At 51.3% G+C, this 24,146-nt stretch overlaps 5 protein-coding genes across 5 annotated transcripts; all 5 read right to left on the bottom strand.

Annotated features, from left to right (window-relative positions):
- Nucleotides 1-1,062: 1,062 nt before the first annotated feature.
- On the bottom strand, nt 1,063-3,234 carry LOC136017449 (uncharacterized). The gene is given in 3 exon segments (XM_065685768.1): nt 1,063-1,704; nt 1,706-1,832; nt 3,098-3,234. Coding segments are annotated over 3 exon segments (906 nt in total).
- Nucleotides 3,235-6,168: 2,934 nt separating this feature from the next.
- On the bottom strand, nt 6,169-7,608 carry LOC136017448 (inositol 1,4,5-trisphosphate receptor-interacting protein-like 1). Its single transcript, XM_065685766.1, has one exon. It carries the CDS (start codon nt 7,606-7,608, stop codon nt 6,169-6,171), a length of 1,440 nt encoding a protein of 479 aa, XP_065541838.1.
- Nucleotides 7,609-9,285: 1,677 nt separating this feature from the next.
- LOC136017447 (uncharacterized) lies at nt 9,286-11,457 on the bottom strand. Its single transcript, XM_065685765.1, is given in 3 exon segments — nt 9,286-9,927; nt 9,929-10,055; nt 11,321-11,457. Coding segments are annotated over 3 exon segments (906 nt in total).
- A 2,934-nt stretch (nt 11,458-14,391) lies between these two features.
- On the bottom strand, nt 14,392-19,680 carry LOC136017446 (inositol 1,4,5-trisphosphate receptor-interacting protein-like 1). Its single transcript, XM_065685764.1, is given in 5 exon segments — nt 14,392-15,885; nt 16,263-16,323; nt 17,612-18,150; nt 18,152-18,278; nt 19,544-19,680. Coding segments are annotated over 5 exon segments (2,358 nt in total).
- A 2,934-nt stretch (nt 19,681-22,614) lies between these two features.
- On the bottom strand, nt 22,615-24,054 carry LOC136017445 (inositol 1,4,5-trisphosphate receptor-interacting protein-like 1). The gene has a single exon (XM_065685763.1). The coding sequence runs from the start codon at nt 24,052-24,054 to the stop codon at nt 22,615-22,617; it is 1,440 nt and encodes a 479-aa protein (XP_065541835.1).
- Between the last annotated feature and the right edge of the window lie 92 nt (nt 24,055-24,146).

Here is a 24,146-nt window from a genome sequence, read left to right as displayed (position 1 = left end):
GGATCAGAAATAGAACAGGGGGGACCGGAGGGTTGAGCCCCAGTTCAACCCAGTATCGATAGTAAGAGCTATCAGTAAAATAGAGCTTTATTAATTTAGAACTTTATTTTGTAGCGGCCAACTCTTATACATGGTTAACAAAATGAAGAGAGAATCCTGTGTAGTTTACTGTTTTAGAGTGCTGGAGAAAGAAGGAATTCAGTGGGTCTCGAGGGAGGGAAGGAGGAAGGGAGCTGGTGGCGGGGGGAGCAGGGAGGGGACCTGCAGATTGCTGGGGACAGGCAGGTGGGGGAATTAAGCAGCTGTGAGGCAGCTCCATGTCCTTATGTTGAGTATCTGCCTTGCAGTGCTGTCATCTTGCTGTTTATATTCACTTTTCCCTGAATCCCCTGACTGTCATGCTACAGAAACAGAATTCCTATCACAGAGGGAATTATTATTCTGGGATAGTTCCTGGAAGTCCCAAGATGCCAAGGAAGGATGGCTGTCAGGATCAGGCTGTGTAAGAAGGAAGGCTGTTGTCAGGTTTTCCGTGCAACTGTGAGTACCTTTAAATGCCAGGAGTCTTTAAATGCCAATCTGCCAATTGTAAGAAAATCTTACAGTGAATGAAATGCTGTGAATAGGATATGGATTAATCTATGCTTGGCACTATTTACTGAGTAATAGTAGGTCAAAGTTGCTGAGTAACTCCCAGTTACATCCCGGGCATGACGTGCTGTGGTATGGAATACTTCTTTGGTCAGCTTGGGTCAGGTGTCCTGTCTCTGCTTCCTCCCAGCCTCCCCTCGTCCTTGGCAGAGCATGAGACTCACGAAGTCCTTAGCCAGAATAAAACATTTGAGCAGTAACTAAAAACATCAGTGTTATCAGTGCTGTTCCCAGGCCAAAAGTCGAAACACAGCACTGCACCAGCTACCAAGAAAAACAACTGCTACTGCTGAACCCAGGACACAGCCATGCACTGCACCACACCACAGCTGTCAAGCACTGCATCTCTCCGAGAAGGCAGGCTAAGGGAGATCTAATTGCTGTCTTCCACTGTGCAGAGCATGTCTTCTCTCAGAGGTGCACAGTGAAATAATGTAAGCAATGATTACACGTTGCACCAAGGGAAGCATGCCACAGTTCGTTCAATGACCACTCGTTGCGCATTGCAATGTACGTGTCAAAATCTGCCACGCCAGAGGCATCTTCTTCTTCACTGTCTTCCTCCTCTTCACCGCTGATGCTGCCGTCCAGCTCAGGGCTTCTTTTGCTAAAGCAGCAGCAGAGCCCTGCAATCAGGAGGAGCAGGAAGCCGGCGATCACCCAAAATTTCCAGTTCCACAAGGCAGCAGAGAGCAGGCCACTCCAGGTCACACCGTTGTGCTCTATTCTCTTCAGCTCCTCGACTTCATGCAGCTCCTGCGCTATCCGAGCCATCTCCTCCGTGAGCATCTTCGAAAGCTGCTGCATGCGCTCACGTGTGGCTTCATCCAGCTCATCACTGATGAAGACCACATTCGAGAATACGCTTTGCAGAACCCAGGATAAGAGCCTTGCGAGGCCCTTGGCCTGCAGGAGAAAGAAGGAATTCAGTGGGGCTGGGAGGGAGGGAAGGAGGAAGGGAGCTGGTGCGCGGGGAAGCGCGGACGGGAGCCGCAGAGAGCTGCGGACAGGCAGGAGAGGGAACGAGGCAGCTGGGAGGCAGCAAGGCCTGCGCCCAGGCACGGAGGCAGCAGCAGCGTGCCCTGCCCGAGGCGCTCGCAGCCAGGGTTTCGACGCAGGGCGAGCACCCCCCCCCAGGGCCCACGTTTCTGCCCCAGCCCTTGTCCAGCCCAGCCTCCCCCCTGCGTGCGCACTCACTGCTGCCCCAGGCCGTTCTGGGCTGCCTGCAGGCATCCTCCTAGCCATCCCCCATTGCGACGCGTCCCCTGTGCTGTTACACTGCTTCACTGATGGTGATTCTGTATTTTCGTGTGCTTTTAAGATTCATTGTAAAGCCTGTATCCCATTGCCATGCTTATTGCTTCACATTTTCTTACACTGTCCCCATATTACTTAAATAATTTTCCCTTTGCATTCCTTGCCAGCAGAACTGTCCAGAGCAAACTAGTTATGTAACAGTGCATGGCTCAACATGTGTTTCCCACAAGAGCTCTAAGATGGGAAGGAAAGGTGGCACGCACTTAACCTTCGCCCAACAGCCCGTCAAGTTATCAGTAAGCGGAACAGTTACCTAGTTAGAAATAGGGAGCTAACCTTAATAAAGTATTTAGGCATAGAACTATGTATGGCTGTTTAATATTGCTTAGTAGGATTTCTGGGATGTTATCAATTATACAGCATTAATTGAATTCTGCATCACAGCAAAAATCTGCCGTCCATTATAAGAGGTATATCGCATCCCTGATATGATAAGGCATGTGACATATCCACTTGATGCCATGCTCTTTGACCCAAGTATCTGTAAGCTTGTTCCAGAAATGAGTCCCATTATCTGACTAAATCCTTTCTTGGGCACCATGTTGCCATATTCTGGCTTTTGACTTGGACAGAGTTCATTTTCTGCTTAGTAGCTGGTGCAGTGCTGTGTTTTGGCTTCAGTCTGAGAAAAGTACTGAAAACACACCAAAGTTTTAGGTTTTGCTCAGTTTGACTTACACCATTCAAGGATTTTTCAGTCTCATGCTCTGCCAGTGACGAGGAGCACAAGAAGCCGTGCGGAAGCAGAGACAGGACACCTGACCCAAACTAGCCAAAGGGGTATTCCAAACCACAGCACATCATGCCCAGTATATAGACTGGGAGGAGTTATCCAGAAGGGACTGATCAGCTCTTGGGTCAGGCTGGGTATCAGTCAGCAGGTGGTGAGTGATTGCGCTGTGCACCACTTGTGTTTCCTGAGCTTGCTTTCTGTTCTTCTTGTTGCTGTCTATTAATATTATCACTATTGTTATTGTTGGTATTATTTCTATTATCACACTATTTTACCTAATTTCAATTATTAAACTGTTCTTATTTCAGCCCACAGGTTTTACATTCTTACAATTCTCCTCTTCATCCTGTCAGGGGCAGGGGAAATTGGGGGAGTGGCTGCATGGTACTGAGTTACCAGCTGCAGTTAAACCGTGACAGTCCTTTTTGGCACCCAGTATGGGGCACTGGGTTGCGATAAAGACACATCTGACCCGAGCATGTTAGAACAAATTTGTTGCAAGCATTCATGGTAGTGCGGTAGTCAGTGGTCATAGCGTTCCCAGAGTTAATGTGTGTGTGCTCACTGGTACTGCTCTTGTCCTGTCTGCTCCCTGTGATGTCTGTCTGTGAGGCTAAGGTTATCATTCTGTTGTACTTTGGAGGTGGGTTATGATATGACAGACTCGCAGGTCATGAGACTCATCTGGTCTGCGCTCTCGGTGTTGTCGCCACCTTTGTTCCTTGGGAGCCATCTGGTGACAACTATAGGCAAGTGCGCCTTTGGCCTTCTCTGGGAGAGCCAGCCGGTAACAGAAATGTCTTCCTGCTGCGTCCGTCCATTCTTCCTTTCTTCCTTCCTTCCCATATCCTCCTTCTCCTCCAGGATAGCTACAGTAGTAATGTCCGACTAGTTCGTTCCGGATTTTCACTTGTTGAGAGGTGAAATTCCAAAATGTTGAAAGTGCTCATTGGCCTAGGTACTTACCCATACGACCCCAGGAGTTGATCAGCCTGACTGGGAGGAAGTGGCAAAAGCACCCCATTGTGACTGGTCCAGAGGCTCCACGCATCCTTGGCATAGATTACCTTGGGAGAGGGTACTTCAAAGACCCAAAAGAGTACCAATGGGCTTTTGGTATTGCTGCTCTGGAGACCGAGGAAACTGAGCAGTTGTCCACCTTGCCTGGTCTCTCAGAGGATCCTTCTGTTGTGGGGTTGCTGAAGGTCGAAGAACAACAAGTGCCAATTGCGACCAAAACGGTGCACCGGCAGCAATATCGCACCAACCAAGACTCCCTGATTCCCATCCGTAAGCTGATCCGTAGACTGGAGAGACAAGGAGTGATCAGTAGCACCCGCTCACCCTTTGATAGCCCCATATGGCCAGTGAGAAAGTCTAACGGAGAGTCGACAATAACAGTAGACTCTCGTGGCCTGAATGAAGTCACACCACCATAGAGTGCTGCTGTATCAGACATGCTAGAACTTCAATCCGAACTGGAGTCAAAGGCAGCCAAGTGGTAGGCCACAATCGATATTGCCAACGCATTCTTCTCAATTCCTTTGATAGCAGAGTGCATCCCACAGTTTGCTTTTACTTGGAGGGGTGTCCAGTACACTTGGAACCAACTGCCCCAGGGGTGGAAACACAGCCCTACCATCTGCCGTGGACTGATCCAGACTTCACTGGAACAGGGGCAAGCTCCAGAACGCCTGCAATACTTTTACGACATTATCGTGTGGGTTGGTACAGCAGAAAAAGTCTTTGAGAAAGGGAGGCAAATAATCCAAATCTTGCTGAAAGCCAGTTTTGCAATAGAACGGAGTAAGGTCAAGGGACCTACACAGGAGATTCAATTTTTTGGGAATAAAATGGCAAGATGGATGTCACCAAATCCCCACAGATGTGATCAACAAGATAACAGCAATGTCTTCACCAACCAATCAGAAAGAAACACAAGCTTTCTTGGGTGTTGTGGGGTTCTGGAGAATGCACATCCCAAATTACAGTTTGATTGTAAGCCCTCTCTGCCATGTGACCCGGAAGAAGAATGGGGCCATGAACAACAACAAGCCTTTGAGCAGATTAAACGAGAGATAGTTCATGCAGGACCCCTTGGACCAGTCCGGACCGGGCCAGATGTATAAAATGTAATCCCCGCAGCTGGGGAGAATGGTCCTACCTGGAGCTTCTGGCAGAAAGCTCCAGGAGAGACTCTAGGTCGACCCCTCAGCTTTTGGAGTGGGGGATAGAGAGGATCTGAGGCCAGATATACACCAACTGAAAAAGTGATACTGGCAGACTATGAAGGGGTTCGAGCTGCTTCAGAAGTGATTGGCACTGAAGCACAGCTCCGCCTGGCATCCCGGTTGCCAGTGCTGGGCTGGACGTTCAAAGGCAAGGTCTCCTCTACACATCATGCAACCAGTGCTACATGGAGTAAGTGGGCTGCACTAAGTACACAGTGAGCTTGAACAGGAAATCCCAGTTGTTCAGGAATTCTAGAAGTCAACATTGACTGGCCAGAGGGCAAAGATTTTGGAATGTCAACAGAGGAGGATGTGATGCGTGAGGCGTCGCCGTATAATAAACAGTCAGAAAGTGAAAAAGCAGTATGCCTTGTTTACTGATAGGTCCAGCCATATTGTGGGAAAGCATCAGAGATGGAAGGCAGCTGTATGGAGACCTCGACAACAAGGTGCAAAAACTGCTGAAGGAAAGGGTGAATCGAGTCAGTTTGCCAAGGTGAAAGACATACCGCTTGCCTTGGACACTGCTGAACGAGAAAAGCGGCCAGTACTTTATCTCTCTACTGATTCATGGATGGTGGCGAATGCCCTGTGTGGGTGGGTGGTTGCAGCGCTGGAAGCAGAGCAAACGGCAAAGCACAGGTAAACCCATCTGGGCTGCGGTACTTCAGCAAGATATCGCTGCTCGGGTGCAGAACCTGGTGGTGAAGGTGCGCCATGAAGATGCCCAAGTCCCCAAAAGTCGGGCCACTGAGGAACAACAGAACAACCAACAACTGGATAAAGCTGCTAAGCTTGAAGTGGACGACCTATTGATAGCCACCGAAACTTCAAACAGATGTAGCGAATGGATGGTAAGCCTGTTAAATTCTCATGGACTTGAAGGATATAAGGTATCTCAGCAAAAGGCACAAACAATGAAGCAAGAAGTCACCTACCGGGGGTATGAGGTCTCAGGGGAGCAGTGGAAATTAGGACAAGAACGCAAGAAAACGATCTGCCAAACCCCTCAACCCCAAGACGCTCAAGGAACTTGGGACATTTCTCGGCATGACAGGTTGGTGTCGGCTCTGGATCTATGACTACGGTATATTAGTCGAACGCCTATAGCAGTTGCTGCAAACAGAAGTGAGGGAATAGCAGTGGACTGGGGAAGGAAAACGGGCATTTAATGAAATAACGAAGGAATCAATGAGGGCCTCAGCCCTCTCTGCATGAAGACCACTTTCAGTGCCCCTAGAAGAAGATCTGTGCTGTAAGCCGGTGTTGCAGCTCCACGAACTCACGCATTGCCTGCTCGTGGGCAGCCGGATCCTGCGCCAGATGCTGGAAGAGGTTGAATGGCTTGGCTCTTTGCAAGGCTGGGGGCAAGACGATCTCCTCAGGAATCTTCTCATTGCCAAAGAAGAAGTGGTCGAGGCGTTTCTCCTCCAAGCAGCGGCGCAGGTACCTCATGATGTCACCTAGCCGCAGCAGGAAATGTCTCCTGCGCCAGCCTGACAGGGCTGTGGTGGTCAGGAGGTGCATCACCACCGTCTTCAAGGCATAGCTGGAAAAGCTTGTGCCCGCCAGCATGCGGGTGCAGAGTTGCAGGCAGCTGAGCAAGGTGTCGTCTGGGGTCTGATCGAACATCAGCCACAAGAACTTTGCCTCTGCCCTGGCGAAGGTCAATGTCCACGTTGTGCTTGGGCTGAAGATACCCTCTCTCGCCTGGCTGCTCATGAAGATGTCTGAGTTGCCCAGCTGCACGACAAAGTTCATCTCAATGACCGTGGTTCTCCCAGAGATATGTTGAAGTGCCACTTTGCAGGAGCGTCTGGAGGGCAGCACAGTCAGAAGGTAGTAACGTGAACGTAACAGGCACGCAATTGCCTTGTTTTCCCTCACCATATCCTGGAACCAGCAAGCAGTTTTCTGCACATCTAGATAGGAGCCGGTGCAGAGGGCATGCAGGAGCCTGGGCTTCTGCTTCTTCCTGAGCTGCTCCTTGCGGTTGTGAAGGAAGCACGGCATGGGTCCCACCGTCTGCTGAGCGGTGCATGTGCGCTCCAGCTCCACACGGATGCGGGACTCGTTTGCCACGGTGCCTGGCTCCAGGCAGAAGGTGTAGCCACGGCAGGGCTTCAGGCACACGAGCATACGGTAGACAGGCTCGTCTTCCTGGGGACTCCAGCAATCAAAGGCGCTGCCCACTCCCATGGCTGGTCCCAGCTCCAGGAAGAAACCCTCTGACACTAAGTTGGACCCTTGGCAAGCAAAGAGAAGGTTTTCCACCAGCGCATCCACCCACTCGCTCTGGTTCCACAGTTCGTTCAATGACCACTCGTTGCGCATTGCAATGTACGTGTCAAAATCTGCCACGCCAGAGGCATCTTCTTCTTCACTGTCTTCCTCCTCTTCATCGCTGATGCTGCCGTCCAGCTCAGGGCTTCTTTTGCTAAAGCAGCAGCAGAGCCCTGCAATCAGGAGGAGCAGGAAGCCGGCGATCACCCAAAACTTCCAGTTCCACAAGGCAGCAGAGAGCAGGCCACTCCAGGTCACACCGTTGTGCTCTATTCTCTTCAGCTCCTTGACTTCATGCAGCTCCTGCGCTATCCGAGCCATCTCCTCCGTGAGCATCTTCGAAAGCTGCTGCATGCACTCACGTGTGGCTTCATCCAACTCATCACCGACCATGGGCACGCATATGCTTTGCAGAACCCAGAATAAGAGCCTTGCGAGGCCCATGGCCTGCAGGAGAAAGAAGGAATTCAGTGGGGCTGGGAGGGAGGGAAGGAGGAAGGGAGCTGGTGCGCGGGGAAGCGCGGACGGGAGCCGCAGAGAGCTGCGGACAGGCAGGAGAGGGAACGAGGCAGCTGGGAGGCAGCAAGGCCTGCGCCCAGGCACGGAGGCAGCAGCAGCGTGCCCTGCCCGAGGCGCTCGCAGCCAGGGTTTCGACGCAGGGCGAGCACCCACCCCCAGGGCCCACGTTTCTGCCCCGGCCCTTGTCCAGCCCAGCCTCCCCTCGGCGTGCGCACTCACTGCTGCCCCAGGCCGTTCTGGGCCGGTGCTGCCTGCAGGCACCCTCCTAGCCATCCCCCATTGTGACGCGTCCCCTGTGCCGTTACAGGCGCCTCGGGCGCACCGCAGTCTCGCCCGCACAACCGCGGGCCAGCTAGTAAGCAGAATCTGGCCGGGAGTGAAAGGCAGGATCTCCGTAACACAATAAAAATTATTGCCTGAATGCAGCCGGTTCCTGCAACTCTTGGGAGTGGTGGGACCTCTGCCGGGACACACCTCCCATGCTTTGCTGGATCAGAAATAGAACAGGGGGGACCGGAGGGTTGAGCCCCAGTTCAACCCAGTATCGATAGTAAGAGCTATCAATAAAATAGAGCTTTATTAATTTAGAACTTTATTTTGTAGCGGCCAACTCTTATACATGGTTAACAAAATGAAGAGAGAATCCTGTGTAGTTTACTGTTTTAGAGTGCTGGAGAAAGAAGGAATTCAGTGGGTCTCGAGGGAGGGAAGGAGGAAGGGAGCTGGTGGCGGGGGGAGCAGGGAGGGGACCTGCAGATTGCTGGGGACAGGCAGGTGGGGGAATTAAGCAGCTGTGAGGCAGCTCCATGTCCTTATGTTGAGTATCTGCCTTGCAGTGCTGTCATCTTGCTGTTTATATTCACTTTTCCCTGAATCCCCTGACTGTCATGCTACAGAAACAGAATTCCTATCACAGAGGGAATTATTATTCTGGGATAGTTCCTGGAAGTCCCAAGATGCCAAGGAAGGATGGCTGTCAGGATCAGGCTGTGTAAGAAGGAAGGCTGTTGTCAGGTTTTCCGTGCAACTGTGAGTACCTTTAAATGCCAGGAGTCTTTAAATGCCAATCTGCCAATTGTAAGAAAATCTTACAGTGAATGAAATGCTGTGAATAGGATATGGATTAATCTATGCTTGGCACTATTTACTGAGTAATAGTAGGTCAAAGTTGCTGAGTAACTCCCAGTTACATCCCGGGCATGACGTGCTGTGGTATGGAATACTTCTTTGGTCAGCTTGGGTCAGGTGTCCTGTCTCTGCTTCCTCCCAGCCTCCCCTCGTCCTTGGCAGAGCATGAGACTCACGAAGTCCTTAGCCAGAATAAAACATTTGAGCAGTAACTAAAAACATCAGTGTTATCAGTGCTGTTCCCAGGCCAAAAGTCGAAACACAGCACTGCACCAGCTACCAAGAAAAACAACTGCTACTGCTGAACCCAGGACACAGCCATGCACTGCACCACACCACAGCTGTCAAGCACTGCATCTCTCCGAGAAGGCAGGCTAAGGGAGATCTAATTGCTGTCTTCCACTGTGCAGAGCATGTCTTCTCTCAGAGGTGCACAGTGAAATAATGTAAGCAATGATTACACGTTGCACCAAGGGAAGCATGCCACAGTTCGTTCAATGACCACTCGTTGCGCATTGCAATGTACGTGTCAAAATCTGCCACGCCAGAGGCATCTTCTTCTTCACTGTCTTCCTCCTCTTCACCGCTGATGCTGCCGTCCAGCTCAGGGCTTCTTTTGCTAAAGCAGCAGCAGAGCCCTGCAATCAGGAGGAGCAGGAAGCCGGCGATCACCCAAAATTTCCAGTTCCACAAGGCAGCAGAGAGCAGGCCACTCCAGGTCACACCGTTGTGCTCTATTCTCTTCAGCTCCTCGACTTCATGCAGCTCCTGCGCTATCCGAGCCATCTCCTCCGTGAGAATCTTCGAAAGCTGCTGCATGCGCTCACGTGTGGCTTCATCCAGCTCATCACTGATGAAGACCACATTCGAGAATACGCTTTGCAGAACCCAGGATAAGAGCCTTGCGAGGCCCTTGGCCTGCAGGAGAAAGAAGGAATTCAGTGGGGCTGGGAGGGAGGGAAGGAGGAAGGGAGCTGGTGCGCGGGGAAGCGCGGACGGGAGCCGCAGAGAGCTGCGGACAGGCAGGAGAGGGAACGAGGCAGCTGGGAGGCAGCAAGGCCTGCGCCCAGGCACGGAGGCAGCAGCAGCGTGCCCTGCCCGAGGCGCTCGCAGCCAGGGTTTCGACGCAGGGCGAGCACCCCCCCCCAGGGCCCACGTTTCTGCCCCAGCCCTTGTCCAGCCCAGCCTCCCCCCTGCGTGCGCACTCACTGCTGCCCCAGGCCGTTCTGGGCTGCCTGCAGGCATCCTCCTAGCCATCCCCCATTGCGACGCGTCCCCTGTGCTGTTGCACTGCTTCACTGATGGTGATTCTGTATTTTCGTGTGCTTTTAAGATTCATTGTAAAGCCTGTATCCCATTGCCATGCTTATTGCTTCACATTTTCTTACACTGTCCCCATATTACTTAAATAATTTTCCCTTTGCATTCCTTGCCAGCAGAACTGTCCAGAGCAAACTAGTTATGTAACAGTGCATGGCTCAACATGTGTTTCCCACAAGAGCTCTAAGATGGGAAGGAAAGGTGGCACGCACTTAACCTTCGCCCAACAGCCAGTCAAGTTATCAGTAAGCGGAACAGTTACCTAGTTAGAAATAGGGAGCTAACCTTAATAAAGTATTTAGGCATAGAATTATGTATGGCTGTTTAATATTGCTTAGTAGGATTTCTAGGATGTTATCAATTATACAGCATTAATTGAATTCTGCATCACAGCAAAAATCTGCCGTCCATTATAAGAGGTATATCGCATCCCTGATATGATAAGGCATGTGACATATCCACTTGATGCCATGCTCTTTGACCCAAGTATCTGTAAGCTTGTTCCAGAAATGAGTCCCATTATCTGACTAAATCCTTTCTTGGGCACCATGTTGCCATATTCTGGCTTTTGACTTGGACAGAGTTCATTTTCTGCTTAGTAGCTGGTGCAGTGCTGTGTTTTGGCTTCAGTCTGAGAAAAGTACTGAAAACACACCAAAGTTTTAGTTTTTGCTCAGTTTGACTTACACCATTCAAGGAATTTTCAGTCTCATGCTCTGCCAGTGACGAGGAGCACAAGAAGCCGTGCGGAAGCAGAGACAGGACACCTGACCCAAACTAGCCAAAGGGGTATTCCAAACCACAGCACATCATGCCCAGTATATAGACTGGGAGGAGTTATCCAGAAGGGACTGATCAGCTCTTGGGTCAGGCTGGGTATCAGTCAGCAGGTGGTGAGTGATTGCGCTGTGCACCACTTGTGTTTCCTGAGCTTGCTTTCTGTTCTTCTTGTTGCTGTCTATTATTATTATCACTATTGTTATTGTTGGTATTATTTCTATTATCACACTATTTTACCTAATTTCAATTATTAAACTGTTCTTATTTCAGCCCACAGGTTTTACATTCTTACAATTCTCCTCTTCATCCTGTCAGGGGCAGGGGAAATTGGGGGAGTGGCTGCATGGTACTGAGTTACCAGCTGCAGTTAAACCGTGACAGTCCTTTTTGGCACCCAGTATGGGGCACTGGGTTGCGATAAAGACACATCTGACCCGAGCATGTTAGAACAAATTTGTTGCAAGCATTCATGGTAGTGCGGTAGTCAGTGGTCATAGCGTTCCCAGAGTTAATGTGTGTGTGCTCACTGGTACTGCTCTTGTCCTGTCTGCTCCCTGTGATGTCTGTCTGTGAGGCTAAGGTTATCATTCTGTTGTACTTTGGAGGTGGGTTATGATATGACAGACTCGCAGGTCATGAGACTCATCTGGTCTGCGCTCTCGGTGTTGTCGCCACCTTTGTTCCTTGGGAGCCATCTGGTGACAACTATAGGCAAGTGCGCCTTTGGCCTTCTCTGGGAGAGCCAGCCGGTAACAGAAATGTCTTCCTGCTGCGTCCGTCCATTCTTCCTTTCTTCCTTCCTTCCCATATCCTCCTTCTCCTCCAGGATAGCTACAGTAGTAATGTCCGACTAGTTCGTTCCGGATTTTCACTTGTTGAGAGGTGAAATTCCAAAATGTTGAAAGTGCTCATTGGCCTAGGTACTTACCCATACGACCCCAGGAGTTGATCAGCCTGACTGGGAGGAAGTGGCAAAAGCACCCCATTGTGACTGGTCCAGAGGCTCCACGCATCCTTGGCATAGATTACCTTGGGAGAGGGTACTTCAAAGACCCAAAAGAGTACCAATGGGCTTTTGGTATTGCTGCTCTGGAGACCGAGGAAACTGAGCAGTTGTCCACCTTGCCTGGTCTCTCGGAGGATCCTTCTGTTGTGGGGTTGCTGAAGGTCGAAGAACAACAAGTGCCAATTGCGACCAAAACGGTGCACCGGCAGCAATATCGCACCAACCAAGACTCCCTGATTCCCATCCGTAAGCTGATCCGTAGACTGGAGAGACAAGGAGTGATCAGTAGCACCCGCTCACCCTTTGATAGCCCCATATGGCCAGTGAGAAAGTCTAACGGAGAGTCGACAATAACAGTAGACTCTCGTGGCCTGAATGAAGTCACACCACCATAGAGTGCTGCTGTATCAGACATGCTAGAACTTCAATCCGAACTGGAGTCAAAGGCAGCCAAGTGGTAGGCCACAATCGATATTGCCAACGCATTCTTCTCAATTCCTTTGATAGCAGAGTGCATCCCACAGTTTGCTTTTACTTGGAGGGGTGTCCAGTACACTTGGAACCAACTGCCCCAGGGGTGGAAACACAGCCCTACCATCTGCCGTGGACTGATCCAGACTTCACTGGAACAGGGGCAAGCTCCAGAACGCCTGCAATACTTTTACGACATTATCGTGTGGGTTGGTACAGCAGAAAAAGTCTTTGAGAAAGGGAGGCAAATAATCCAAATCTTGCTGAAAGCCAGTTTTGCAATAGAACGGAGTAAGGTCAAGGGACCTACACAGGAGATTCAATTTTTTGGGAATAAAATGGCAAGATGGATGTCACCAAATCCCCACAGATGTGATCAACAAGATAACAGCAATGTCTTCACCAACCAATCAGAAAGAAACACAAGCTTTCTTGGGTGTTGTGGGGTTCTGGAGAATGCACATCCCAAATTACAGTTTGATTGTAAGCCCTCTCTGCCATGTGACCCGGAAGAAGAATGGGGCCATGAACAACAACAAGCCTTTGAGCAGATTAAACGAGAGATAGTTCATGCAGGACCCCTTGGACCAGTCCGGACCGGGCCAGATGTATAAAATGTAATCCCCGCAGCTGGGGAGAATGGTCCTACCTGGAGCTTCTGGCAGAAAGCTCCAGGAGAGACTCTAGGTCGACCCCTCAGCTTTTGGAGTGGGGGATAGAGAGGATCTGAGGCCAGATATACACCAACTGAAAAAGTGATACTGGCAGACTATGAAGGGGTTCGAGCTGCTTCAGAAGTGATTGGCACTGAAGCACAGCTCCGCCTGGCATCCCGGTTGCCAGTGCTGGGCTGGACGTTCAAAGGCAAGGTCTCCTCTACACATCATGCAACCAGTGCTACATGGAGTAAGTGGGCTGCACTAAGTACACAGTGAGCTTGAACAGGAAATCCCAGTTGTTCAGGAATTCTAGAAGTCAACATTGACTGGCCAGAGGGCAAAGATTTTGGAATGTCAACAGAGGAGGATGTGATGCGTGAGGCGTCGCCGTATAATAAACAGTCAGAAAGTGAAAAAGCAGTATGCCTTGTTTACTGATAGGTCCAGCCATATTGTGGGAAAGCATCAGAGATGGAAGGCAGCTGTATGGAGACCTCGACAACAAGGTGCAAAAACTGCTGAAGGAAAGGGTGAATCGAGTCAGTTTGCCAAGGTGAAAGACATACCGCTTGCCTTGGACACTGCTGAACGAGAAAAGCGGCCAGTACTTTATCTCTCTACTGATTCATGGATGGTGGCGAATGCCCTGTGTGGGTGGGTGGTTGCAGCGCTGGAAGCAGAGCAAACGGCAAAGCACAGGTAAACCCATCTGGGCTGCGGTACTTCAGCAAGATATCGCTGCTCGGGTGCAGAACCTGGTGGTGAAGGTGCGCCATGAAGATGCCCAAGTCCCCAAAAGTCGGGCCACTGAGGAACAACAGAACAACCAACAACTGGATAAAGCTGCTAAGCTTGAAGTGGACGACCTATTGATAGCCACCGAAACTTCAAACAGATGTAGCGAATGGATGGTAAGCCTGTTAAATTCTCATGGACTTGAAGGATATAAGGTATCTCAGCAAAAGGCACAAACAATGAAGCAAGAAGTCACCTACCGGGGGTATGAGGTCTCAGGGGAGCAGTGGAAATTAGGACAAGAACGCAAGAAAACGATCTGCCAAACCCCTCAACCCCAGGACGCTCAAGGAACTTGGGACATTTCTCGGCATGACAGGTTGGTGTCGGCTCTGGATCTATGACTACGGTATATTAGTCGAACGCCTATAGCAGTTGCTGCAAACAGAAGTGAGGGAATAGCAGTGGACTGGGGAAGGAAAACGGGCATTTAATGAAATAACGAAGGAATCAATGAGGGCCTCAGCCCTCTCTGCATGAAGACCACTTTCAGTGCCCCTAGAAGAAGATCTGTGCTGTAAGCCGGTGTTGCAGCTCCACGAACTCACGCATTGCCTGCTCGTGGGCAGCCGGATCCTGCGCCAGATGCTGGAAGAGGTTGAATGGCTTGGCTCTTTGCAAGGCTGGGGGCAAGACGATCTCCTCAGGAATCTTCTCATTGCCAAAGAAGAAGTGGTTGAGGCGTTTCTCCTCCAAGCAGCGGCGCAGGTACCTCATGATGTCACCTAGCCGCAGCAGGAAATGTCTCCTGCGCCAGCCTGACAGGGCTGTGGTGGTCAGGAGGTGCATCACCACCGTCTTCAAGGCATAGCTGGAAAAGCTTGTGCCCGCCAGCATGCGGGTGCAGAGTTGCAGGCAGCTGAGCAAGGTGTCGTCTGGGGTCTGATCGAACATCAGCCACAAGAACTTTGCCTCTGCCCTGGCGAAGGTCAATGTCCACGTTGTGCTTGGGCTGAAGATACCCTCTCTCGCCTGGCTGCTCATGAAGATGTCTGAGTTGCCCAGCTGCACGACAAAGTTCATCTCAATGACCGTGGTTCTCCCAGAGATATGTTGAAGTGCCACTTTGCAGGAGCGTCTGGAGGGCAGCACAGTCAGAAGGTAGTAACGTGAACGTAACAGGCGCGCAATTGCCTTGTTTTCCCTCACCATATCCTGGAACCAGCAAGCAGTTTTCTGCACATCTAGATAGGAGCCGGTGCAGAGGGCATGCAGGAGCCTGGGCTTCTGCTTCTTCCTGAGCTGCTCCTTGCGGTTGTGAAGGAAGCACGGCATGGGTCCCACCGTCTGCTGAGCGGTGCATGTGCGCTCCAGCTCCACACGGATGCGGGACTCGTTTGCCACGGTGCCTGGCTCCAGGCAGAAGGTGTAGCCACGGCAGGGCTTCAGGCACACGAGCATACGGTAGACAGGCTCGTCTTCCTGGGGACTCCAGCAATCAAAGGCGCTGCCCACTCCCATGGCTGGTCCCAGCTCCAGGAAGAAACCCTCTGACACTAAGTTGGACCCTTGGCAAGCAAGGAGAAGGTTTTCCACCAGCGCATCCACCCACTCGCTCTGGTTCCACAGTTCGTTCAATGACCACTCGTTGCGCATTGCAATGTACGTGTCAAAATCTGCCACGCCAGAGGCATCTTCTTCTTCACTGTCTTCCTCCTCTTCATCGCTGATGCTGCCGTCCAGCTCAGGGCTTCTTTTGCTAAAGCAGCAGCAGAGCCCTGCAATCAGGAGGAGCAGGAAGCCGGCGATCACCCAAAACTTCCAGTTCCACAAGGCAGCAGAGAGCAGGCCACTCCAGGTCACACCGCTGTGCTCTATTCTCTTCAGCTCCTTGACTTCATGCAGCTCCTGCGCTATCCGAGCCATCTCCTCCGTGAGCATCTTCGAAAGCTGCTGCATGCACTCACGTGTGGCTTCATCCAACTCATCACCGACCATGGGCACGCATATGCTTTGCAGAACCCAGAATAAGAGCCTTGCGAGGCCCATGGCCTGCAGGAGAAAGAAGGAATTCAGTGGGGCTGGGAGGGAGGGAAGGAGGAAGGGAGCTGGTGCGCGGGGAAGCGCGGACGGGAGCCGCAGAGAGCTGCGGACAGGCAGGAGAGGGAACGAGGCAGCTGGGAGGCAGCAAGGCCTGCGCCCAGGCACGGAGGCAGCAGCAGCGTGCCCTGCCCGAGGCGCTCGCAGCCAGGGTTTCGACGCAGGGCGAGCACCCACCCCCAGGGCCCACGTTTCTGCCCCGGCCCTTGTCCAGCCCAGCCTCCCCTCGGCGTGCGCACTCACTGCTGCCCCAGGCCGTTCTGGGCCGGTGCTGCCTGCAGGCACCCTCCTAGCCATCCCCCATTGTGACGCGTCCCCTGTGCCGTTACAGGCGCCTCGGGCGCACCGCAGTCTCGCCCGCACAACCGCGGGCCAGCTAGTAAGCAGAATCTGGCCGGGAGTGAAAGGCAGGATCTCCGTAACACAATAAAAATTATTGCCTGAATGCAGCCGGTTCCTGCAACTCTTGGGAGTGGTGGGACCTCTGCCGGGACACACCTCCCATGCTTTGCTGGATCAGAAATAGAACAGGGGGGACCGGAGGGTTGAGCCCCAGTTCAACCCAGTATCGATAGTAAGAGCTATCAATAAAATAGAGCTTTATTAATTTAGAACTTTATTTTGTAGCGGCCAACTCTTATACATGGTTAACAAAATGAAGAGAGAATCCTGTGTAGTTTACTGTTTTAGAGTGCTGGAGAAAGAAGGAATTCAGTGGGTCTCGAGGGAGGGAAGGAGGAAGGGAGCTGGTGGCGGGGGGAGCAGGGAGGGGACCTGCAGATTGCTGGGGACAGGCAGGTGGGGGAATTAAGCAGCTGTGAGGCAGCTCCATGTCCTTATGTTGAGTATCTGCCTTGCAGTGCTGTCATCTTGCTGTTTATATTCACTTTTCCCTGAATCCCCTGACTGTCATGCTACAGAAACAGAATTCCTATCACAGAGGGAATTATTATTCTGGGATAGTTCCTGGAAGTCCCAAGATGCCAAGGAAGGATGGCTGTCAGGATCAGGCTGTGTAAGAAGGAAGGCTGTTGTCAGGTTTTCCGTGCAACTGTGAGTACCTTTAAATGCCAGGAGTCTTTAAATGCCAATCTGCCAATTGTAAGAAAATCTTACAGTGAATGAAATGCTGTGAATAGGATATGGATTAATCTATGCTTGGCACTATTTACTGAGTAATAGTAGGTCAAAGTTGCTGAGTAACTCCCAGTTACATCCCGGGCATGACGTGCTGTGGTATGGAATACTTCTTTGGTCAGCTTGGGTCAGGTGTCCTGTCTCTGCTTCCTCCCAGCCTCCCCTCGTCCTTGGCAGAGCATGAGACTCACGAAGTCCTTAGCCAGAATAAAACATTTGAGCAGTAACTAAAAACATCAGTGTTATCAGTGCTGTTCCCAGGCCAAAAGTCGAAACACAGCACTGCACCAGCTACCAAGAAAAACAACTGCTACTGCTGAACCCAGGACACAGCCATGCACTGCACCACACCACAGCTGTCAAGCACTGCATCTCTCCGAGAAGGCAGGCTAAGGGAGATCTAATTGCTGTCTTCCACTGTGCAGAGCATGTCTTCTCTCAGAGGTGCACAGTGAAATAATGTAAGCAATGATTACACGTTGCACCAAGGGAAGCATGCCACAGTTCGTTCAATGACCACTCGTTGCGCATTGCAATGTACGTGTCAAAATCTGCCACGCCAGAGGCATCTTCTTCTTCACTGTCTTCCTCCTCTTCACCGCTGATGCTGCCATCCAGCTCAGGGCTTCTTTTGCTAAAGCAGCAGCAGAGCCCTGCAATCAGGAGGAGCAGGAAGCCGGCGATCACCCAAAATTTCCAGTTCCACAAGGCAGCAGAGAGCAGGCCACTCCAGGTCACACCGTTGTGCTCTATTCTCTTCAGCTCCTCGACTTCATGCAGCTCCTGCGCTATCCGAGCCATCTCCTCCGTGAGCATCTTCGAAAGCTGCTGCATGCGCTCACGTGTGGCTTCATCCAGCTCATCACTGATGAAGACCACATTCGAGAATACGCTTTGCAGAACCCAGGATAAGAGCCTTGCGAGGCCCTTGGCCTGCAGGAGAAAGAAGGAATTCAGTGGGGCTGGGAGGGAGGGAAGGAGGAAGGGAGCTGGTGCGCGGGGAAGCGCGGACGGGAGCCGCAGAGAGCTGCGGACAGGCAGGAGAGGGAACGAGGCAGCTGGGAGGCAGCAAGGCCTGCGCCCAGGCACGGAGGCAGCAGTAGCGTGCCCTGCCCGAGGCGCTCGCAGCCAGGGTTTCGACGCAGGGCGAGCACCCCCCCCCAGGGCCCACGTTTCTGCCCCAGCCCTTGTCCAGCCCAGCCTCCCCCCTGCGTGCGCACTCACTGCTGCCCCAGGCCGTTCTGGGCTGCCTGCAGGCATCCTCCTAGCCATCCCCCATTGCGACGCGTCCCCTGTGCTGTTACACTGCTTCACTGATGGTGATTCTGTATTTTCGTGTGCTTTTAAGATTCATTGTAAAGCCTGTATCCCATTGCCATGCTTATTGCTTCACATTTTCTTACACTGTCCCCATATTACTTAAATAATTTTCCCTTTGCATTCCTTGCCAGCAGAACTGTCCAGAGCAAACTAGTTATGTAACAGTGCATGGCTCAACATGTGTTTCCCACAAGAGCTCTAAGATGGGAAGGAAAGGTGGCACGCACTTAACCTTCGCCCAACAGCCAGTCAAGTTATCAGTAAGCGGAACAGTTACCTAGTTAGAAATAGGGAGCTAACCTTAATAAAGTATTTAGGCATAGAACTATGTATGGCTGTTTAATATTGCTTAGTAGGATTTCTGGGATGTTATCAATTATACAGCATTAATTGAATTCTGCATCACAGCAAAAATCTGCCGTCCATTATAAGAGGTATATCGCATCCCTGATATGATAAGGCATGTGACATATCCACTTGATGCCATGCTCTTTGACCCAAGTATCTGTAAGCTTGTTCCAGAAATGAGTCCCATTATCTGACTAAATCCTTTCTTGGGCACCATGTTGCCATATTCTGGCTTTTGACTTGGACAGAGTTCATTTTCTGCTTAGTAGCTGGTGCAGTGCTGTGTTTTGGCTTCAGTCTGAGAAAAGTACTGAAAACACACCAAAGTTTTAGTTTTTGCTCAGTTTGACTTACACCATTCAAGGAATTTTCAGTCTCATGCTCTGCCAGTGACGAGGAGCACAAGAAGCCGTGCGGAAGCAGAGACAGGACACCTGACCCAAACTAGCCAAAGGGGTATTCCAAACCACAGCACATCATGCCCAGTATATAGACTGGGAGGAGTTATCCAGAAGGGACTGATCAACTCTTGGGTCAGGCTGGGTATCAGTCAGCAGGTGGTGAGTGATTGCGCTGTGCACCACTTGTGTTTCCTGAGCTTGCTTTCTGTTCTTCTTGTTGCTGTCTATTATTATTATCACTATTGTTATCGTTGGTATTATTTCTATTATCACACTATTTTACCTAATTTCAATTATTAAACTGTTCTTATTTCAGCCCACAGGTTTTACATTCTTACAATTCTCCTCTTCATCCTGTCAGGGGCAGGGGAAACTGGGGGAGTGGCTGCATGGTACTGAGTTACCAGCTGCAGTTAAACCGTGACAGTCCTTTTTGGCACCCAGTATGGGGCACTGGGTTGCGATAAAGACACATCTGACCCGAGCATGTTAGAACAAATTTGTTGCAAGCATTCATGGTAGTGCGGTAGTCAGTGGTCATAGCGTTCCCAGAGTTAATGTGTGTGTGCTCACTGGTACTGCTCTTGTCCTGTCTGCTCCCTGTGATGTCTGTCTGTGAGGCTAAGGTTATCATTCTGTTGTACTTTGGAGGTGGGTTATGATATGACAGACTCGCAGGTCATGAGACTCATCTGGTCTGCGCTCTCGGTGTTGTCGCCACCTTTGTTCCTTGGGAGCCATCTGGTGACAACTATAGGCAAGTGCGCCTTTGGCCTTCTCTGGGAGAGCCAGCCGGTAACAGAAATGTCTTCCTGCTGCGTCCGTCCATTCTTCCTTTCTTCCTTCCTTCCCATATCCTCCTTCTCCTCCAGGATAGCTACAGTAGTAATGTCCGACTAGTTCGTTCCGGATTTTCACTTGTTGAGAGGTGAAATTCCAAAATGTTGAAAGTGCTCATTGGCCTAGGTACTTACCCATACGACCCCAGGAGCTGATCAGCCTGACTGGGAGGAAGTGGCAAAAGCACCCCATTGTGACTGGTCCAGAGGCTCCACGCATCCTTGGCATAGATTACCTTGGGAGAGGGTACTTCAAAGACCCAAAAGAGTACCAATGGGCTTTTGGTATTGCTGCTCTGGAGACCGAGGAAACTGAGCAGTTGTCCACCTTGCCTGGTCTCTCAGAGGATCCTTCTGTTGTGGGGTTGCTGAAGGTCGAAGAACAACAAGTGCCAATTGCGACCAAAACGGTGCACCGGCAGCAATATCGCACCAACCAAGACTCCCTGATTCCCATCCGTAAGCTGATCCGTAGACTGGAGAGACAAGGAGTGATCAGTAGCACCCGCTCACCCTTTGATAGCCCCATATGGCCAGTGAGAAAGTCTAACGGAGAGTCGACAATAACAGTAGACTCTCGTGGCCTGAATGAAGTCACACCACCATAGAGTGCTGCTGTATCAGACATGCTAGAACTTCAATCCGAACTGGAGTCAAAGGCAGCCAAGTGGTATGCCACAATCGATATTGCCAACGCATTCTTCTCAATTCCTTTGATAGCAGAGTGCATCCCACAGTTTGCTTTTACTTGGAGGGGTGTCCAGTACACTTGGAACCAACTGCCCCAGGGGTGGAAACACAGCCCTACCATCTGCCGTGGACTGATCCAGACTTCACTGGAACAGGGGCAAGCTCCAGAACGCCTGCAATACTTTTACGACATTATCGTGTGGGTTGGTACAGCAGAAAAAGTCTTTGAGAAAGGGAGGCAAATAATCCAAATCTTGCTGAAAGCCAGTTTTGCAATAGAACGGAGTAAGGTCAAGGGACCTACACAGGAGATTCAATTTTTTGGGAATAAAATGGCAAGATGGATGTCACCAAATCCCCACAGATGTGATCAACAAGATAACAGCAATGTCTTCACCAACCAATCAGAAAGAAACACAAGCTTTCTTGGGTGTTGTGGGGTTCTGGAGAATGCACATCCCAAATTACAGTTTGATTGTAAGCCCTCTCTGCCATGTGACCCGGAAGAAGAATGGGGCCATGAACAACAACAAGCCTTTGAGCAGATTAAACGAGAGATAGTTCATGCAGGACCCCTTGGACCAGTCCGGACCGGGCCAGATGTATAAAATGTAATCCCCGCAGCTGGGGAGAATGGTCCTACCTGGAGCTTCTGGCAGAAAGCTCCAGGAGAGACTCTAGGTCGACCCCTCAGCTTTTGGAGTGGGGGATAGAGAGGATCTGAGGCCAGATATACACCAACTGAAAAAGTGATACTGGCAGACTATGAAGGGGTTCGAGCTGCTTCAGAAGTGATTGGCACTGAAGCACAGCTCCGCCTGGCATCCCGGTTGCCAGTGCTGGGCTGGACGTTCAAAGGCAAGGTCTCCTCTACACATCATGCAACCAGTGCTACATGGAGTAAGTGGGCTGCACTAAGTACACAGTGAGCTTGAACAGGAAATCCCAGTTGTTCAGGAATTCTAGAAGTCAACATTGACTGGCCAGAGGGCAAAGATTTTGGAATGTCAACAGAGGAGGATGTGATGCGTGAGGCGTCGCCGTATAATAAACAGTCAGAAAGTGAAAAAGCAGTATGCCTTGTTTACTGGTAGGTCCAGCCATATTGTGGGAAAGCATCAGAGATGGAAGGCAGCTGTATGGAGACCTCGACAACAAGGTGCAAAAACTGCTGAAGGAAAGGGTGAATCGAGTCAGTTTGCCAAGGTGAAAGACATACCGCTTGCCTTGGACACTGCTGAACGAGAAAAGCGGCCAGTACTTTATCTCTCTACTGATTCATGGATGGTGGCGAATGCCCTGTGTGGGTGGGTGGTTGCAGCGCTGGAAGCAGAGCAAACGGCAAAGCACAGGTAAACCCATCTGGGCTGCGGTACTTCAGCAAGATATCGCTGCTCGGGTGCAGAACCTGGTGGTGAAGGTGCGCCATGAAGATGCCCAAGTCCCCAAAAGTCGGGCCACTGAGGAACAACAGAACAACCAACAACTGGATAAAGCTGCTAAGCTTGAAGTGGACGACCTATTGATAGCCACCGAAACTTCAAACAGATGTAGCGAATGGATGGTAAGCCTGTTAAATTCTCATGGACTTGAAGGATATAAGGTATCTCAGCAAAAGGCACAAACAATGAAGCAAGAAGTCACCTACCGGGGGTATGAGGTCTCAGGGGAGCAGTGGAAATTAGGACAAGAACGCAAGAAAACGATCTGCCAAACCCCTCAACCCCAGGACGCTCAAGGAACTTGGGACATTTCTCGGCATGACAGGTTGGTGTCGGCTCTGGATCTATGACTACGGTATATTAGTCGAACGCCTATAGCAGTTGCTGCAAACAGAAGTGAGGGAATAGCAGTGGACTGGGGAAGGAAAACGGGCATTTAATGAAATAACGAAGGAATCAATGAGGGCCTCAGCCCTCTCTGCATGAAGACCACTTTCAGTGCCCCTAGAAGAAGATCTGTGCTGTAAGCCGGTGTTGCAGCTCCACGAACTCACGCATTGCCTGCTCGTGGGCAGCCGGATCCTGCGCCAGATGCTGGAAGAGGTTGAATGGCTTGGCTCTTTGCAAGGCTGGGGGCAAGACGATCTCCTCAGGAATCTTCTCATTGCCAAAGAAGAAGTGGTCGAGGCGTTTCTCCTCCAAGCAGCGGCGCAGGTACCTCATGATGTCACCTAGCCGCAGCAGGAAATGTCTCCTGCGCCAGCCTGACAGGGCTGTGGTGGTCAGGAGGTGCATCACCACCGTCTTCAAGGCATAGCTGGAAAAGCTTGTGCCCGCCAGCATGCGGGTGCAGAGTTGCAGGCAGCTGAGCAAGGTGTCGTCTGGGGTCTGATCGAACATCAGCCACAAGAACTTTGCCTCTGCCCTGGCGAAGGTCAATGTCCACGTTGTGCTTGGGCTGAAGATACCCTCTCTCGCCTGGCTGCTCATGAAGATGTCTGAGTTGCCCAGCTGCACGACAAAGTTCATCTCAATGACCGTGGTTCTCCCAGAGATATGTTGAAGTGCCACTTTGCAGGAGCGTCTGGAGGGCAGCACAGTCAGAAGGTAGTAACGTGAACGTAACAGGCGCGCAATTGCCTTGTTTTCCCTCACCATATCCTGGAACCAGCAAGCAGTTTTCTGCACATCTAGATAGGAGCCGGTGCAGAGGGCATGCAGGAGCCTGGGCTTCTGCTTCTTCCTGAGCTGCTCCTTGCGGTTGTGAAGGAAGCACGGCATGGGTCCCACCGTCTGCTGAGCGGTGCATGTGCGCTCCAGCTCCACACGGATGCGGGACTCGTTTGCCACGGTGCCTGGCTCCAGGCAGAAGGTGTAGCCACGGCAGGGCTTCAGGCACACGAGCATACGGTAGACAGGCTCGTCTTCCTGGGGACTCCAGCAATCAAAGGCGCTGCCCACTCCCATGGCTGGTCCCAGCTCCAGGAAGAAACCCTCTGACACTAAGTTGGACCCTTGGCAAGCAAAGAGAAGGTTTTCCACCAGCGCATCCACCCACTCGCTCTGGTTCCACAGTTCGTTCAATGACCACTCGTTGCGCATTGCAATGTACGTGTCAAAATCTGCCACGCCAGAGGCATCTTCTTCTTCACTGTCTTCCTCCTCTTCATCGCTGATGCTGCCGTCCAGCTCAGGGCTTCTTTTGCTAAAGCAGCAGCAGAGCCCTGCAATCAGGAGGAGCAGGAAGCCGGCGATCACCCAAAACTTCCAGTTCCACAAGGCAGCAGAGAGCAGGCCACTCCAGGTCACACCGCTGTGCTCTATTCTCTTCAGCTCCTTGACTTCATGCAGCTCCTGCGCTATCCGAGCCATCTCCTCCGTGAGCATCTTCGAAAGCTGCTGCATGCACTCACGTGTGGCTTCATCCAACTCATCACCGACCATGGGCACGCATATGCTTTGCAGAACCCAGAATAAGAGCCTTGCGAGGCCCATGGCCTGCAGGAGAAAGAAGGAATTCAGTGGGGCTGGGAGGG

Source organism: Lathamus discolor, chromosome 6, assembly GCF_037157495.1.
Source record: "Lathamus discolor isolate bLatDis1 chromosome 6, bLatDis1.hap1, whole genome shotgun sequence".
In the NCBI taxonomy this organism is placed as follows: domain Eukaryota; kingdom Metazoa; phylum Chordata; class Aves; order Psittaciformes; family Psittacidae; genus Lathamus; species Lathamus discolor.
Note: the sequence above shows the minus strand (reverse complement) of the source record. Positions and strands in the feature narration are given on the sequence as shown.

Excerpts from the sequence above, each read along its gene's own strand:
- LOC136017448 (XM_065685766.1), bottom strand. The coding sequence starts at position 7,608 with ATGGTCGGTGATGAGTTGGATGAAGCCACACGTGAGTGCATGCAGCAG.
- LOC136017445 (XM_065685763.1), bottom strand. The coding sequence starts at position 24,054 with ATGGTCGGTGATGAGTTGGATGAAGCCACACGTGAGTGCATGCAGCAG.